This window comes from Capsicum annuum, chromosome 3, assembly GCF_002878395.1.
Source record: "Capsicum annuum cultivar UCD-10X-F1 chromosome 3, UCD10Xv1.1, whole genome shotgun sequence".
In the NCBI taxonomy this organism is placed as follows: Eukaryota; Viridiplantae; Streptophyta; class Magnoliopsida; order Solanales; family Solanaceae; genus Capsicum; species Capsicum annuum.
The window spans coordinates 169574681-169593404 of record NC_061113.1 but is presented as its reverse complement, the minus strand read 5'-3'; the positions used below and the strand labels follow the sequence as shown (position 1 = coordinate 169593404).

Genomic DNA, 18724 nt, shown 5'->3' with positions numbered 1-18724 from the left:
ATTCTATGTCATTAGCAAATGCATTAGACAAATCAATGGGTCTAATGTTTAAACTAGGAAACTTCTTATCAAGCAGTTTTTCTAATTCTTCTATATGAAACAATTTTTCAAATCTCTCAACATCTAGAGAACTCTGAATGCAGGACTTAGTTCTGTCTTATTTTTTTAAAGTGGAAGCAATATCAGACAACTTTAGACTAACACTAAGCCTTTTTACCATCTCAATTAATTCATCAAGTATTTTATATATGTTCTCCCAAAACTTTTACATATAAACTCAAATAATTATTTTGAGCAATTAAATTATTTATTTCTGCAACAGTTACTCTACCAATTTCATTGGAATGAAGAAAAGGTAAAATACCACGATTATTAGGCAAGATATCTTTTCTTTTGCTTCTAGGTGGCCAAAAAAATAAAAAGAAGCCCTAGCTCTCACACAGCTAAAATAGATACGCGAAGCCTGAAGAAGATAATCAATTCCTGCAAGTAGATGGGTCTTGCCTTTTAGTTTCAAATACCACCAAAGGTTTGCCCTTTGATTTTTTTCTTCGTTTTCCCAAACCCTGATTTTCCATATTTCTTTCCCTTTAAGTTTTACATTTCTAATTTCAAGAATAAGTTAGAGGACGGTGAATTTCCTTTTTCATCTGATTAATGTTCTTCACTTGTCAACTTGTTGGAATAATAAATTTGAATATGTATTGCGATTTTTTTTTTTTGAGTTCCGACAATTTCCTATTAATTAAGAAAAGGAAAGGAAGAAGTATATGGGTTTATTATACTAGGTTATATGTTTGGGAGTTTGAAATTGTGTATTTGATTTCATATTGGGTATGATGTGGAGTTCAGGTTAAATAGTATGGACTCAGATGGAAAAAAATCACTTCAAGAGAATACTATGGATTCAAAGGGGGCATTCCGTAAGCTCTCCAATGATGCAGTTAACAGGAAATACAGGCGTCGTTCTCCTGTTGGTGGATCGTCCTCGTCTGAGGGTTAGTTCTTTAATCAAAAGAAATTTGCACTATTAAGTTATCACAGAAAAATTGTTCATGTGCTTTTTTTTGTGTAGATTTGTTAGCATTTAGTTCCTTCTTTTTCCTGAATTTGTGAGATACTTGCATGTGCACGTGCATTTCATGAAAGGTAAGATGTTTGTAGTAAAGCTCTATGTGAGTTTGCGGTCTTGAACTTGAATAGAGTATGAAGTTCAGCAAGACAAGTGACCTAGTACATGATGGTACAAGAATTTTATATATATCCAACTGTATTGGAATGAAATAGACATGATTAGTGAGGACTGGATAGACAAAATTTATTGGGATTGAGGCCTAGCTCATTAATGGATAAAGTGTTCTATAACAATTGAGGTTTGACGCATATTTTGTGATTGAATTGTCCAGAAGTATTGCAGTTTCTATATAAAAGACAGGATGTGCACTCTAATAACCTTAGGCTGTTTTCACCTAAGAGCAGGATGATATAAGAACTTATATATGTGTGTGTGTGTGTGCATATATTTATATACACACACACTATATGTATATATGTGTGAGTGTGCGCACAATTGAGGTTTGGCGCAATTTTGTGATTGAATTGTCCAGAAGTATTGCTGTTTCTATATAAAAGACAGGACGTGCACTCTAACAACCTCTGGCTGTTTTCACCTTAGGGCAGGATGGTATAAGAACATATATATATATATATATATGTGCGTGTGCGCATGCGTGTGGCTGCTTTTATATTTTGCTCAATGGCATTTATAAAGCCAAAATAATATAAATGCCAAAATAATAATTCTATTTTCAGTACTCCTCATTGCAAAGCCATGGAGAAAATTCTGTATTTTTCGGTACAAAAATGTCACGACCCGATTTACGAATCATAATGGCATCTACTAAATCCCACCAGTAGGTAAGCCAATGCCATAACCTGGAGCTAACACAATGGGTTAATTCGGTAAGAAATGCCAACATAGGCCAAATTCAATGAACACAAGTTATAAATAAGCGGTGTTCTAATATAGATAAACAGTGAAACACGGATACCAATCCCACGACCTGCTAAAGACAGTACAAGAGAATCTAGTATCAATAACACAACTCAATGGTCTAAAAGTAGCAGTACATCTGTCTCGAAACAAAAGACTGGATAACCATAAGATAGAAGAAAATGGGCGACTCGGATTCCAAGAGCTCACCCTATCTCCAGAATGTCAATACCGCACGAACTCGAGTCAACGACGGCAACTAGTAGTCGGATCTGCACCAAAAAGGTACAAAAGTGTAGTATGAGTAGTACTCGGATCTGCACCAAAAAGGTACAGAAGTGTAGTATGAGTACCAAAACAACAGGTACTCAGTGGGCATCATCGCTAAGTCATGATATAAAGATGATATAATGCAAAATAATCATAACTAAGTCAAGGTACAGAATCAAACCTGAATCATTTCCATCATTACTGAACATAATAAGTAATAAAACCGGAACAATAGTATGACATAAGGCATCAACACATGCCAATATCGTTGTGCATAAGTAATAGACAATTCGGAACCATAACACATCATAAAGTAAACCACAAGCAAACACAAGTACAAAGTTGGCTCCCATATGCCAACTGGTGCATAAAATAAATAACTCATCACAACATCCCATACTACTGGAGAGTACACCCAAGAGAAATATTAATAAGGCATTTAACCAACAACATATCCAAATCTCATCATTATTCAACCGTAGTCCGCATTTATCACCAATCGAACATTTACCGAACTCTCATTGATTATCAACAGTGACCATATTCCATACTATTACCATCATTAGCCACTTATCATCAATACCCATTAACCACTAGTTCATTAGATTCCTAGCCATCATATAATTATAGTCATTTATTAGACAACTATTCACCATATAGCCATTTTAATAGCCAACATTCCTTAACTGATCATTATTTATCACAAACATTATTCACTAAGTGAATCCTCATTTTACAACTAGTTTCCCACTTACCAATTAGTGTTGATTAATCATTTAAACAATATCCATCACGAATCCTTATTTATCTTTAATCATAACTGCACCACTTCATATGCATTTAACACTAGTAGGCTACATCCGACATCCCAATGTCACATTACATCCACATCACACACATGGAGAGTCTCTCTCTATATAGATATATATATATATAAGCGTAAAATTGCCATACATAGGGCTAGCCGGACTCGAACCGGTAGATGTACACGTAGGCACATCAAATAATCATCCTCCAACCTTGTCGGGTATATCATCATAGTCACCCTCTGGCCTTGACGGGTATCATCATCATCATCACCATATCCACTGGCCTTGTCGGGTATCAATATTATCATCATAACAACCTCCGGCCTTGCGGGTATCAATATCATCATATCCAATTCAATGTCGAAAATAAGGAGCAAGTCCCACAAGGGCTAAAGTAAAGAACAAGCCCCACGAGAGCTAAAGTAAAGAACAAGCCCCATGAGGGCTAAAGTAACGAACAAGCCCCACGAGGGCTAAAATAAAGAAACATGAAAGGAGAAGCAAGAAGAGCATACCTCCATATTTCCTCGTTCATTATCAATGTCACATTATCAATAAGTGTGTGTATATATATGTAACATGAATATTATAAGTTATAAGCCAATAATCTAGTCCATTAGACCATAAGCATTATCATGAGTAATGGCCCACAAGTAACCTATTCATTGGCCCACCATTAGCATAAGGAAAGTTAATCACTAACTTGAGCAATAGCAAATCCATGACTTAATTAATAACATGGACACAGGCCCCTTTAATAGTGTAAACAATAGCTCTTTATGGCATCATTATTAATTGTAGTCAATTAGACCATTAACATTAGTTCTAATGGCATCACCATAATTTTCTACCAAGGTTAGCCAACATATTTCCAAGGGAGCATTTCCTAGGCATTTAGTAAGCGTCTAAGCTCTTCAAGGGAATTATATCAATCCAAGCTTAAGGTGGGTCAAGAACCCACTTCTAATTCCCCAAAATACATTCTAAGTCCAACTTCTACCCGGGACTAGGCTAAAGGTATCTAAAATCAACTCTTAGATATATAGCAAGCCACCATAGTCCTACGATAAAGGTCTCTCCCAAGCACTACACTTAACTCAACCATAGTAACTAAGGCACTTCCATTAATGTAAGCAGCTAGGGCCATTCTTACCTACAACATGAGTGACAAGGTCACTCCCATCTAACTAGAGTAACTAAAGCATCCTCATGCTTGCTATCCATGAGACATGAAGGCAATTCACCATGGTTCAAACCTACAAGCCAAGCATTCCAACTTATGAGTTCAAGTGACCTAAACGATGCAACTAACCTAAGCCTTACCATTTATCAATCCAATAACTAAAACCCTTCCCAATCTAGCAAGATATCACAATTATACTATGACTCAATTTAACAAGGAACAAGCCTAACCTACCTCAACTCCAAGAAAGCTCACGAACTGCTAAACCTTTGTTTTTTTCTTTTGAGAGGCTTCTTAAAGGTGCCAAGCTATTAAAAACACATTCTACACATCATTACGAGAATATCGATACCCATATTGCACCATTGTGCTTTGGGTCCAAAAACGACACCAAAAATCCCAACTGGGTCCCACTTACGGAAAACACGTTTCCGAGGTCAACCCAAAGTTCATACACCATCAAGGAATCATAACCCTCAAGAAATTGGTGAAAACTAAGCTTATTTAGGGCTACAATCAAGCCCTCAAGCTATTTGGGGTTTTGGTAAAAAAATTCAAAGCATGAAATTGAAGGATTCTTACCTTAAATCCGATGTTAATCATGAAAATATATGTTAATCAAGATCTCAAGTCACACCCAAGACTCAATTTAAGGTTAGCACACTATCTTAGGGTTTCTAGGTCTTAAAGATGGGTGAGAAGTGCCCAAAATGCGGCCTAAGGGGTCATTAAATACCCACATCAGGTAAAGAGATGTTGCTATCGCACTCCTTGGACAGTAAGCGCCATTGTGCGATCGCCATAGCCTATTTGTGATCTCCATAGTGCGATCATGATGGTCCTTCTGCCATCGCAATGCACCAGCACCAGCAAAACTTAGAAATTCTCCAGGTTTCCAACAACGCCTCAGGATTCATTTGGAATTCGATATATGTAAATAAACTATGTAACCACGCTAAATTCGACATTTCGGACGCATTAGCGAAGTCGGATTTTTCATCCGAGGTCGTTTCGACCAAATGTGGGTCCAACATCCGAACTTCCAATTTTTTAACTTTTCAACCAATAGGTCGAAATGAGCTCGGGTGCATTGGGACCTGAACCAAAGGTCTACCTAGCCTAAAATCGATATTTCGGAGCTGCTGGCATAGTCGGAATTTGTATCCGAGGTCGTTTCACTGAAGTTTTCACCCGATGACCATTTGGAACCAACAAAGACTTCTAAACAGGGAATTGGCTCTAAAAACCAAATGAACTTCCCGTTAATTGAACTGTCAGTCCCAACAAGTCATAAATGACTTGGGGCAGCTATGGAAAAGCTCTAATGACGAAAATAAGCGAAAAATGACCTGAAGCGTCATTACAAAAAATTAGACATTTTACTTTCAAAAAATAAATTAAAGAGACTTTTATCTTCTTCTTGCAAATTGCTTAACATATTGACAGTCTTTACTAGACAAGAGGTGGTTTTGCCCAGTCAAGTACAATAGGCACCTTTATGGCATTCTTAAGGCTAGTAGAATAACCGGGAAGGAGAAAATATTATTTGGATTGATTGGGTTTGCTGGAGGTCACAGTATGATTGTTTGGGTTTTGTTTTGTGCCTATTAACTTTAGGCTTTTGTATTTATTATTTGCTAGTTTCTACAAACGTGCATCACACGTTAATAATAGTACGTAGAGTTTTAGTCAATCAGCATTTCATGTTTGTAAATCATTCATATGAAGGAAGAACAATTTGAATTTAGCATAAATTCTTGGGATGAACTTGTGACCTGAAAGGTCATTGGGTGTTGTATTCTGAATATTGAGGTGGATTTAAGCAAAAACGTAGAAAATATTAAACCCAACCCATTTTAAGTTTTAACCAAAAACCTCACATGCAATCTAATGTGCGGTTCATTAATTCCATACATTCTAATCAAATGGCCAAAAATGTCCAAAATTATAGGCTTAATACATGTAATATACTTGTGCTCGCTTAAATACATTAGCTATGATTCATATCGGTTTTTTTAAAAAGAAAAAATCAATTGCTGTACAAAATTAGGTTAAAAACCAGCAGGAAAAATGGTCAAATGGTCCTTAATGTATGAGGGTTGAAGTATTGGTCATTGATATATACCACTCGGGAGAAATAGTCCTTAATGCATACAAAAAGTTAAGGACCTGTTTGGTCATGAGAATTTCACCTTTTTCTGATTTTCACACTATTTGAAAATCAATGTTTGGCCGAAGTCGTACATTTGGAAACCACCCAGAACCTTGTTTTCACTTTCACTATATTTTTCTTTTTCAAATTTTACCCTAAATTTTTTGTTTCTATAAAAATGACTCATTTAAATTATTTTTCATATGTTTTTGGAAAAGTACATTCAAATAACCGAATAATATTTGCAATAATCTTTGACATTATGTGACTATCTATTTTGTGATATTACTCTTATTGAGCAGATCTGTTTGTATGTGAATTAGTCAAAATGAGTGATTTTGCTAATTTTTAGAAATTGGGGGTATAAACCATATTTACAAAAAGTACATTCAAATTCTAAATATTCTTTTGCAAAACTATTGCCAAACACCACTCCAACTTCAAAAATTTCAAATAAAGTGAAAAAATTGGTTTTCATGACCAAAGGCCCCGTAAGACTTTTGGTTCAAATCTCTGACATTAACAGTTTCGTTCTAAAAATCTGTTAAAACTAACCCCAAAACCATCCACCTCACCTTTAATAAAAACCCACCAGAAAACCCCAACCAGGTGTTGGCTGGAAAATATTCTGGCAGCTCCTCCAATTCCTCTCGGTCCTTTACTTTTCATTTGACAAGCGCTAGTCAAATTTGTATATGCATAAAAACCATACAATAGATCTATCAAATTAGATGAGAACTGTTCTACCATTAAGTGAATTTGAACAACCCATTCATATTGTTCTTTTAATGAATTCAACTTTATATCATCCATATTGAAGTCTTATATCCTCTATTTGAATTGGGAATGATTTCAAATTCATGGCAGATTGACTAATATTCAAGTAGACATAATTTTGGTGGATTAAAATTCTAAATATTCGGTATATTTAAATATTGCAATTTCATTTATTCCATGCGGATTCTTCATTTGAAGAGATAATTTTACTTCTTAGGGGCATAAAAGTTTGTTAGTGTTTTAGTAATATTTTTATCGATTTATATTTAGATTTTTGATATTTGGGTTTCGCTATTCATACTTGTACTATTGTGGTAGTGACCATATCTATTGCTCAACCATCAGAAAGTGATCTATGAGACATTTATCTCGGACAATATTTTTTGTGGAAAGTATTTCCTGTCATTCCACAGCACAGCCTGAAGTTATTTGCTTCTCCAGTTCTAAACTAATAATTTGAGCCCTATAATAAGGCTATTATTCAGTGCTTCATAGACACAATCTAGGCATCATTTTGAGTCTGCCTTGTGAATATGATTAACATCTATTTAAATATCTTGATACAGCTATGTGTTAATGAAAAAGATCTTGGTAAAGCTTGATATGTGATGTTTGCTTCTTAACTATCCCATTTTTGGTGACTGTAGGGAGCCCATCCCGCAAGAGGGGCTTTAGTCCCATCTCTTCAAGGAAGGATGACTGGCGACATAAGGATGATTATTTAGATAGGAATTCCAGTAGAAACCGACAAGGTCGAAGTGGTGAATCTCACAGGAAGTCTGATCGACAATCTTCTAGGAGCTCCCGCAATCACCATAGGCACGATGATTATCCCAGACATGACTGGCATACTGATGATGATGATAGAGGATATTCAAAGCTATGCTCTCATTCTCATCGTGATTCAAGAGTGGACAATTATTCTAATAACTCCAAGCGAGATAATGATCATAGGTCAAGATACTCCTCACGTGACATTGACAAACACTACCGTGATAGGTATGAAGATTTAGGGCATAGAAGCAAGAATCGGCAGAGAGAAACTTCATCATTCAAAGATAATGGTTTATCATTTGATCGAGTAGGATCAGGTGGGCGTTATAATAACTCTAGCATTGACGATAATATATTCAGGGATAATGATAGGTTTAAGGAGCATAGAGACAACCGAGATGAGAAAGGGAACTGTAGGAGTGATCACAAGAGTGATCGTTCACCCGCTTATGAGGAGTCTAGAAGCAACCGAAATGAGTCAAATTCAAGAAAAGATTCACAATTTGCTGTTATGGAGTTGGATGGTGAGAAATACATCAAAGAGGGAAGGAAGAACTATGAGGACCGAGAGAAGATATTTGAAGACAGAAATGTTGCTTCTGGTAAAGGGCAAGAGTGTCCATCTAAGAAATCAAAATTCTCAGGCATGGATCAGAGTTCTGAGCAGGGAAAAGATGGTATTGACCACCTTGTTCTTCTTTCTGGACTACTGTTATTATGTTTTTAATCACACTGTATTATTCTGGCTTGAACCCAGCAAGTGCAGCTGATGGAAAACTCTCTTCGAACTCAAACGAAGGTCAAGATCCAAACAGTGAATTGACTTCGGAGCAGGGCGTGAAAGACTCTGATATAGATGCTGCAAAAATTGCTGCAATGAAGGCTGCTGAATTAGGTATATTTCTTCTTTTGTTTTCTTTTTCTTTGTGGGCGGTGGGGGTAGTGGTGGATTGATGGTGTACAGTGGAGTCATAGGTAGGTTTTGATGTAGTTTTGGTTTCTTTCTGGAAAACTAATTCTCTAGGAAAAGTTCTGGAAAATGGGTTTGGGAAAAGTTATGTTCGAATTTCTTTTGGATGGGAAGTTCCTCGAAACATGTGTGAGTTTTTCAAGAAACCTACCTTTAGATTATTTTAGTTTTCGGTCAACACTTTGGTCTAATTTCTGGAAGTCAAAATTGTTCTTTGACCACAGCGCACTGGTTTTATTTTGGATAAGTTCTTGAAAGGTTCCTTACATTAAATGGGAAATCAGAAACATTTAAGGGTTTTTACATTATATCCTATATGAATTCTGCTCCTGTTTTATCCCATACAGAGTGAAACTAGGCTAAAAGCTTCCTTGTGGTTACAGAAATTTAAAACACACTTAACCTATTTTGGCCTTTTTTCCCCTCCAAACACTAAATCTTACTAGATGTCCAAAATACCATCATCTCTCAAGTCGTAAGAACTTTCAATTTTTTTAATGATCCCCCCCCTCTTGATACTTATTTACTTTTATAATAATCGGTCTAGCTTAATATTGAAAATGTGTTCTAAAAGATTAACAACATTGTGTTGTTACTTTTATTTCTTTGAGTTCTTTCCATATAGGAAAATTAGATATTATTTGTTTTGGGGGTGTTAGATGCAATGTTTCTTAAACCACAAAGACGGGCTTTTAAGCCTATCTCCTCCTCCCCCCCCCAACCACAACGACAACATCCTCAGTGTGATCCCACAAGTGTGGTTTGGGAGGGTGGGGTGTACACGAACCTTACCCTACCTTGTGTGAAGTAGACAGGTTGTTTCCAATAGAGCCTTGGTTTAGAAAGAAAGCGCTTTCAAAAATAGGTTTGACTATTGCAAGAGTTAAAGTTATGGTGAAACTATAGTAGAAAAGAGAAGTACAAACAACAAAAATTTGTAACGATAAGCCCAAGTAAAAGAAACAACAATAATAATAATGGTATTGATAAGTAGGGGGAGAAGATAAACGTGCACAAATTTAGAACTATGCTCTCTACAGGAAAGAGAGAAATTACTTGTCTACCTCCTAACCCTCTACCTCCGTACTTTCCTATCTAAGGTCATGTCGTTGGTGAGTTGAAGATGTGTCATGACATGTCTAATCACCTATGCCCAATTCTTCTTCATTCTACCTCTACCTCTTCTTAGACCTATCACTGCCAACCTCTTGCTTCTCCGCGCTTGTGATCCTCTTTTTTATATGCCTGTACCATCTTAACCTCACTTCCCGCATCTTGTTTACCATTGTGGCCACTCCCACTTACCTCGTATATATTCGTTCCTAATCTTATCTCTCCTAGTGTGCCCACACATCCACGTAAGTGATCCTCATCTCTGCGGCATACATCTTCTGAATGTGTGAATTCTTGACCAGCGAATGCTCTACCCCATATAACATAGTTGGTCTAACAATCACTCTATAGAACTTACCTTCAAGTTTCAGTGGCACATTCTTATCACATAGTTCATCGGATGCAAGCCCTCATTTCATCCGCCTCCTCTAATACGATGTGACATATCTCCCTATTTTTTGGATTATTGACCCAAGATACTTGAAGCTTCCTTTTTTGAGGATGACCTGCGCCATCTTATATGTCTTTTGATCGCTAATGTATGCCACACGTACACTTATAAACTCCAAGCATCCTTCTTAAACCTCCCTCGTGACTTTTTTGTATATAACAACAACAAACCCAGTGTATTCCACATAGGGGGGTCTGGGGAGGGTAAAATGTATGCATTCTATACCACTACCTCCAGAGAAGTAGAAAGACTGTTTTCGATAGACCCCCGGCTCAAGACAAAGAATAGTAAACAAATTCGTAATAAAGCATGAACCAAGATGGAATAACAGAAATGACACTTAATACCCTGCACTAACGAACAAAAGGCACCCCCATCCCCATACTCTCCTACTAGCAACTCCAACCTATTGACATAGCCCTAAGACTACCAGCCCGGCTACCCTAAAGCTCTCCTAACTACTGGCTACGTCCCACCCACAAAAACTAGCCTTCTAACCTAATTCGTGTCCTCCATACCTTCCTATCTAGGGTCATGTCCTCAGTAAGCTGTAACTGCTCCATGTCACGTCTAATCACTTCTCTCCTGCATTTCTTTGGCCTACCCCTACCCCGTCTGAAACCATCTAAAGCTAGCTCTCACACCTACGAACTGGGGCATCCGTGGCCCTCCTCATCACATGCCCGAACCATCTCAACCTAACTTTCCGCATCTTGTTGTCCACCGAAGCCACTCCCCGCTGGAATCTCGTTAGGCCCCGTTGCCCTACCCCTTCGCATCCTTTGAATAGCCTCTCTGACCTCCTCCACCTTGAAACGTCTACAATAACTGAAATCACGACCCTTCTCTGAGTGCTCCAGCTCCCCTAACACAATGTCTCTATCCCCCTCATCATTCAAGAGTGTGTGAAAATACGATTGCCATCTTCTCTTAATGTGAACTTCCTCCACCAGCACTCTACCATCCTCCCCTTAATGCACTTCACTTGATCGAGGTCACAACCCTTTCACTCCCTAGCCTTAGCAAGCCTATACAACCTCTTTTCCCTGCTGCTCTCCTCTAACCCCGCATACAAGCTCTCAAACGTTGCCGTCTTCTTAGCAGCCGTAACTGCTAACTTAGCCTCCTTCTTAGCTAACTTGTACTCCTCCCTATTCTCCCGCTTCTCTTCATCCTTACTCTCAACCAACTTACCATACGCTCCTTTCTTAGTCTCCACTTTCTTCTTCATTCCACCACCAGTCCCCCTGATGTGTCCAGCCCGGCCCCTCGAGACACCCAACACCTCTCTAGCAGTCTCCTTGATGCAACTAGCAACCCTATCCCACATACTATCCACGTCCCTCCTACACTCCCACACCCCCATTCCCGCCACCTTCTCCCCTATCTCCAGCCCATTCACATACTATCACTTTCTTGTATGCCTTTTCTAAATCAATGAATGTCATATGTAAGTCTCTCTTTCTATCCCTATACTGCTCCAACAATCTCCTTAGAAGAAGAATGACTTCCATAGTTGATTGCCCTGACATGAATCCGAACTGGTTGTCCATAAGCACTTAAAAACTACGATAGAGCACCAAATTTTTTTCAAAGAACCATGGTAGGTTTGACAATGAACCACCACGAGGTGAGACTCACATAAATTATTGATGACAACAAAGTGCTCGCTTTCGAGTTTAACATCAGTGTTTATTGGGTCAAGTTCTAGCATGAGGGGGAGTAACCATTCCATTTAAGTCGCGAAGGCTGCACATATAGGGTGTCACCCTATTGTTAGTCATGAAAGACACCCTATCTCCCGCCACGAGGATGTAAAAGGAACAAGTTAGGCCGTAATCGCAAGGTAGTTTCTTCCATTATACTAGTCTTGTATATCGATTTTGCTTCATTGGTGCCAATTCCATTTCATTACTCTATAATTTATCTTTTAAGACAAAGCGGGGGTCTTTATAAATTAGGCTTGGTGGGAGCCTGAAAACACCGTCTTTGTCGTCGTATTAGTCGTATACATATAGTGTTTTGCTTTTGGTATCTGCTACCATCTATTGTCTATTTGTTCTAGTTACTGCATACTTTCATTGTTGTTACTGTTCTTTTGCTGAATGCTCTATATTCCTATTAATTGACATGTTTTCTTCACTGTTGTATTTCTTTGTTCACAACTACTTTGAAACCTTAGTTACAATTAGCTTGTATCTCTTGTATGAATCTCTGTTTCATATGTTCTGTTCTTTACTAAATCTAAATGGATTCCCAGATATTGTAGCTGTTTTAGGTGATTTCCCTCCATGATGTGAGTTACGTTTAACTCTGTGTGTGTTTTTTTCCGCTAGATGTGCTATTTACACGATGTTTTGTCATGTATAATTGTACATTCATCTTAGCATCCACTTTTCTATTATACTCATTTTATGAATATGAACTAAAGCTAGCATTTGCTTCTACATAATATTATTGCTTGTGCAACTGTACTATAAAATTTGCGTTTCATTCCGGTAGGTATCTCTTCTCTGTCCCAACGATCTTGTTTTTGTTCTATATGGTACATCACCATCTATCATGTCATTCACCTAGAATTGTCTGCATTAAGAATAGGAATCTCCGCTAATTTCTTAACTTTGTAGCCTGTTTGGCCAATTCTCCGAGAAGCCGAAAGTGTTTATTTTAAGGAAAAATGCTTATGTTAGAGAGTTGAGGTATTTGACGAAGTTTTTAGGTGAAAAAGGATTAAGTTGTTTTTCAATTTTTAGAAGCTGGCTAAGTGTTTTACAAATTGATTAACCAAATACGCTGCAACTCTCCAAAAATATTTTTTCGAAAAAGACGTGTGATAAAATGCTTTTCAAAATAAGTAGATTTTTGGAAGCTTGGCCAAACATACTATTCGTTTCATTCTTATGGGAGCAAAACTTGTGATGCATATATTTTGTCAGTGTGTCGATCTTTTACTTACTTTAACAGCCCGTACCTGTGCATTATTAATTATTCAGACTCTTGGATTTTCTCTTGCTGGATTCATCAATTAATACAAGGACAATGATAAAATTTAAATGTTATTGGGTCCCAAGAAAATATCTGGCAGTAATTTTAAGATGTTAGATGAACTTTTGACATCAAAACACATACTACCACTTGTTTTGTGCACTTGTTAAAGGCATGGATGATAAATTGTTCATTACAAATATTGATGAGGGAGTATCGGTGTCTTTATACAACAACAACAAACCCAGTGTATTCCCACATAGTGAGGTCTGGGGAGGGTAAGATGTACGCAGTCCATACCACTACCTCCGGAGAAGTAGCAAGGCTGTTTTCGATAGACCCCCGGCTCAAGATAAGATAAGTCATCAAAAACGTACACAAAGCATGGAACAATATGACATGACATAAATACGCCACCTATAAGGAGTAGTAAACAAAGAATAGTAAGCAATCGTAATGCAGCATAACAAGAATACTGCACCAGCCAGGTAAAAGCCCTATCCTACCTACCGAAAAAGTCACTAGCCTTCTATCCTAATACGCGTCCTCCAGATCTTCTTATCTGGGGTCATGTCCTCAGTAAGCTGTAGCTGCTCCATGTCCCGCCTAATCACCTCTCCAGTATTTCTTCGGCCTACCCCTGCTCCGCCTGAAACCATCCAAAGCAAGCCTCTCACACCTACGAACCGGAGCATCCGTGCCCCTCCTCATTACATGTTCGAACCATCTCAAACGAACCTCCCGCATCTTGTCCTCCATCGAAGCCACACCAACCTTATCTCGAATAGTCTCATTCCGAACCCTATCCCCCCTAGTAAGCTCACACATCCAGCGCAACATCCGCATTTCCGCCACCTTTAGTTTTTGAATGTGAGAGTTCTTGACAGGCCAACACTCTGCTCCATACAACATGGACGGACGGACTGCCACCTTATAAAATTTGCCTTTAAGCTTAGGCGGCTCCTTATCACACAACACCCCCAAGGCGAGCTTCCACTTCATCCATCCCGCCCCGGTCCGGCGAGAGACATCCTCGTTAATCTCACCATTCCCCTGAATCATGGCCCCTAAGTACTTGAAACTATCCCTCGTACACACCATCTGAGAATCCAACCTTACTACCACCTCGTCCACCTCCCTCGAGACATTGAACTTACATTTCAAATATTCGGTCTTGCTCCTACTTAACCTGAACCCTTTAGACTCAAGGGTCTGTCTCCACACCTCTAATTTATCATTCACACCCCCTGAGTCTCGTCAATCAAAACAACATCGTCTGCAAAAAGCATACACTAGGGCACCTCGCCTTGGATACGCCGCGTCAACACATCCATAACCAAAGCAAATAAAAACGGGCTAAGAGTAGATCCCTGATGCAACTCTGTCAAGATCGGGAAATGTTCTGAATCGCCTCCCGCCGTCCTCACCTGGGTCTTAGCTCCATTATACATGTCCTTGATCGCTCTGGTATACGCCATCGGGACCCCACTCACCTTCAAGCATCTCCAAAGGACTTCTCTAGGGACTTGGTCATATGCCTTCTCCAAATCGATAAACACCATGTGCAGGTCCTTCTTCCTTTCCCTGTACTGTTCCACTAGTCTCCGCACTAGGTGAATTGCCTCCGTCGTCGAGCGCCCAGGCATAAATCCAAACTGGTTCTCCGAAATAGATACAATCCTCCTTAACCTCCACTCGACCACTCTCTCCCAAATCTTCATCGTGTGGCACAATAACTTAATACCCCTATAGTTGTTGCAACTCTGAATGTCACCCTTATTCTTATACAGAAGGATCATAGTACTCCATCTCCGGGCCTCAGGCATTTTCGCCGACTTGAAAATGTCGTTGAACAAATCCGTCAACCACCTCAAACCAGCCTCGCCAGAAAACTTCCAAAAATCCACGGGAATCTCATCAGGCCCCATCGCCCTACCCTTCGCATCCTGTGAACGGCCTCTCTGACCTTCTCCACCTTAAATCGTCTACAATAACTAAAATCACGACACTCCTCCGAATGCACCAATTCACCCAACTCAATAACTCCCTCCCCTTTATCATTCAAAAGCCTATGAAAATACGACTGCCACCTTTTCTTAATATGACCATCCTCCACCAAAATTCTACCATACTCCCTCTTAATGCACTTCACCTGGTCTAGGTCACGACCCTTTCTCTCCCTAGCCTTTGCCAGTCTAAACAACCTTTTTCCCCCTCTTTTCTCTTCTAACCCCATATACAAGCTCTCAAACACTGCCGTCTTAGCTGCCGTAACGGCAAGCTTAGCCTCCTTCCTTGCTAGCTTGTACTCCTCCCTAAAAACCCGCTTCTCTTCATCATCCTTACTCTCAACCAACTTTGCATACGCCCTCTTCTTAATCTCCACTTTCTTCTTTACTTCATCATTCCACTACGAATCCCCCCTTGGTGTCCGGCCCGGCCCCTAGACACACCCAAAACCTCACTAGCAGTCTCCTTGATGCACCTAGCCGTTCTATCCCACCTACCATCTATGTCTCCCCTACGCTCCCACACCCCCATACCAGTCAACTTCTGCCCTATCGGTGTCTTTATATTGTTATCAAAACGTTAGTCCAAAGAGACTGAATTTGTTAGTGCTGTAGGTGGACACTCAAGATCATAATATGCAAAAGAAAGAATCGAGTGAAAGTCTCCTTTAAAATTTTACAAGAATGGCAATATGGTGCCAGGGGTGAAAGCGCCAGCACAGAGATTTGAATGCTGGCTGAAACTTTTACTACTATAATCACCGTATCTATGCTTTATAAATATTAACTTAAGCGACCGGGCATGACATAAATAAGCTGGAAAAACATGATGAAGTAAAACTAATTTATATTTACATGGTATTTGGAAATGGGCTTACATAGACAATGACTCGAAGCAATTTGCTCGGCTTCATGGCAAGGCTCTTGGAGAGAACGCGTCCTTATCTTTATCTTCAATGAGTGTGCAGGCTGCGGGCGGGCATGGATGGACGATGCCCGCTGACTGCTGTGGATATTGTACGCTAACGAGTTCTGGCATGAGCTACTGATGGGGCGACATACCAAACACAATATTCATTAGGCACGGCCAAGACCTCTAGGCCGTCCATTGTGCTAAGTGCATGGAGGATTGCCAAGACGCCTTGGGTCTTAGATGGGAAGCATCCCTGCAATATGTTTTTATGTGTATTTATATGTTTCTTTAGTGGTCTGTACTGATGGTTGTTTCACTATATGTGCTTTATTCAAGCACTATTACAAAGTTCTTATGTTTGCAATTATATTTCGCTGTAATTCATTAGGCTAATCATGTATCTTATTGATTTAATTTTGCGACATAACAGTTAATAGAAACCTTATTGGAACGGGTATCATGACTACCGACCAAAAGAAGAAGCTGCTTTGGGGAAACAAGAAAACGACCACTAATACTGAGGAGGTAATTTTGCTCTACCTATATGTCCTGTCCTCTTTGTGTTCCTGCAGGTGTGAGTAGTTATTTCCATTTTATTAATCTGCATGTCAACGTGTTGCACCTTCACCTTCCCGTAAAACTTGGTATGTTGCACCTTCACCTTCCCGTAAAACTTGGTATCTCCTTTGTCGGCTTGTGGGGGAAGTGAAGTTGCAGCTTGTGTATAATCTAGATAAGTTAGTTCCATTTCAAGGGGATACACGTCTTAAAAGTGTTATTTGATCCCTTTTTGCTGACATCAGCCTGCAGCAGCTTGGTTTTGGCTGTTGCGTCAACAGATTTATTTTCTGCTTGTTATATCTCTCTATCCAATGCTCAATGTTATTCACTCTCTCTTGCTCTTTGTATGTTCAATTGATGGTCGATCATGTAGTCCGCTCATCATTGGGATACATCACTATTTGGTGACCGGGAGCGACAAGAAAAATTCAACAAACTCATGGTAGTTGCTGTTCCTTTTATTTTCTTTAGATTCTCAGAAGTAATAGCCGCTATCAGTGTTGAGTGCTGCTATTAACTTGTCATCTCAGTAAAGTTTTTCCTCATATGTACTAACACACTTTTAGAGTCTGAGGTTGCCTTGGTACCTATGGCCAATTGTAGGGTGTGAAAGGCGATGTGAATACAGAGAACAAGCCAGTCATCCACGATGCAGAGAGGCAAAGGGAGCTCCAGATGGACTTGGAGAAGCAATACACTGCTGGACTTCGCCGAAGAGATGGTCGTACAGTTGGACTAGGCCTCTAAGATTTTGCTTTGGTCATCTTATACTTTTGCAACTCTTGTAATGGTTGTGTTGTGTTGTTTTGCAATTCTGGAGCTGCATGTATTGTCTTACTAAACCATGTATCTTGAATTTTCCATTTTCTTGTGATCATGGATTCTATTTTCTAAATCTATTTTACCGACTTAATCTACTGCTCAGTCCACCTCAAATAGTTCCATCTCTTATCTTCATGCAGCTATGCAAGGTTTTGCCCATCCGGTTGGACTTGCCTACAAAAATTAGTTGTAGTGTGTTTTGCTATACATCGAGTTTTAGAAAAAGCTGTATGCAAATGAAGAGAAAAGCTTATGATTTATTTCTGAAAAGAGTGGCGTTGCTTTTTAGCGTACTCTCCATTTTCATTTGTCTCTCAACTACTTTTTTTTCTTTCGATTTTTATTTTTTCATTTCTCTTCTTATTTTTCGTTATTTTTCATTTTTTCAACCTCTATTTTTTTTTATTCATTTTTTTTCAACCTTTATTTTTTTCTTTTCTTTTTCTCGATTTCTTTCAAACAAAAAGTTACGCCTCATGAACAAGAGTTGATAGTATCACATTGCGTCTCGATATATGAAATACTTTATAACTCTTGCTTTAGCGGCAAGACTTTAAATAAGTTACGACCTATGGGCAAGAGTTGATACTACAACATTGTGTCTTGATTTATGAGATGTTTTATAACTCTTGTCTTGAAGGCAAAATTATCAAATAAGAAGTTAAGCCCCATAGACAAGAGTTACAATATTAAGTTGTGTCTTGATTTATGAGATGTTTTATTAACTCCTGTCTTAAAAGTAAAGACTTTAAAACAAGAAGTTATGACTTATAGGTAAGAGTTGACACTATAACATGGGTAAGAGTTACACTATAACATTGTGTTTTGATTTATGAGATGTTCTATAACTATAACCTTATAGGCAAGACTTTCAACAAACAAGTTAAGCCTCATGGGCAAGAGTTGGCACTACGACATTGTGTCTTGATTTATGAGATGTTC

At 38.8% G+C, this 18724-nt stretch overlaps 1 protein-coding gene across 2 annotated transcripts; it reads left to right on the top strand.

Moving 5' to 3' along the window:
- Nucleotides 1-218: 218 nt before the first annotated feature.
- LOC107852276 (arginine/serine-rich coiled-coil protein 2) lies at nucleotides 219-17877 on the top strand. 2 transcript variants are annotated; one of them, XM_016697341.2, is made up of 7 exons: nucleotides 219-529; nucleotides 853-998; nucleotides 7832-8635; nucleotides 8716-8853; nucleotides 16830-16924; nucleotides 17334-17402; nucleotides 17527-17877. In XM_016697341.2, exons 2-7 carry the CDS (start codon nucleotides 863-865, stop codon nucleotides 17746-17748), a joined length of 1464 nt encoding a protein of 487 aa, XP_016552827.1. In that variant the 5' UTR covers nucleotides 219-529; nucleotides 853-862; the 3' UTR covers nucleotides 17749-17877. The 2 variants fall into 2 exon arrangements, with proteins under 2 accessions (XP_016552827.1, XP_016552828.1); XM_016697342.2 differs by having other exon boundaries at nucleotides 306-529; nucleotides 17564-17877.
- Nucleotides 17878-18724: the final 847 nt, after the last annotated feature.

Bases quoted from the DNA above. Each gene is read 5' to 3' on its own strand.
- LOC107852276 (XM_016697341.2), top strand. From the start codon at position 863: ATGGACTCAGATGGAAAAAAATCACTTCAAGAGAATACTATGGATTCA. The intron at 999-7,831 runs GTTAGTTCTTTA...TGGTGACTGTAG, and splicing joins TGGATCGTCCTCGTCTGAGG to GGAGCCCATCCCGCAAGAGG. The intron at 16,925-17,333 runs GTAATTTTGCTC...TCGATCATGTAG, and splicing joins CGACCACTAATACTGAGGAG to TCCGCTCATCATTGGGATAC.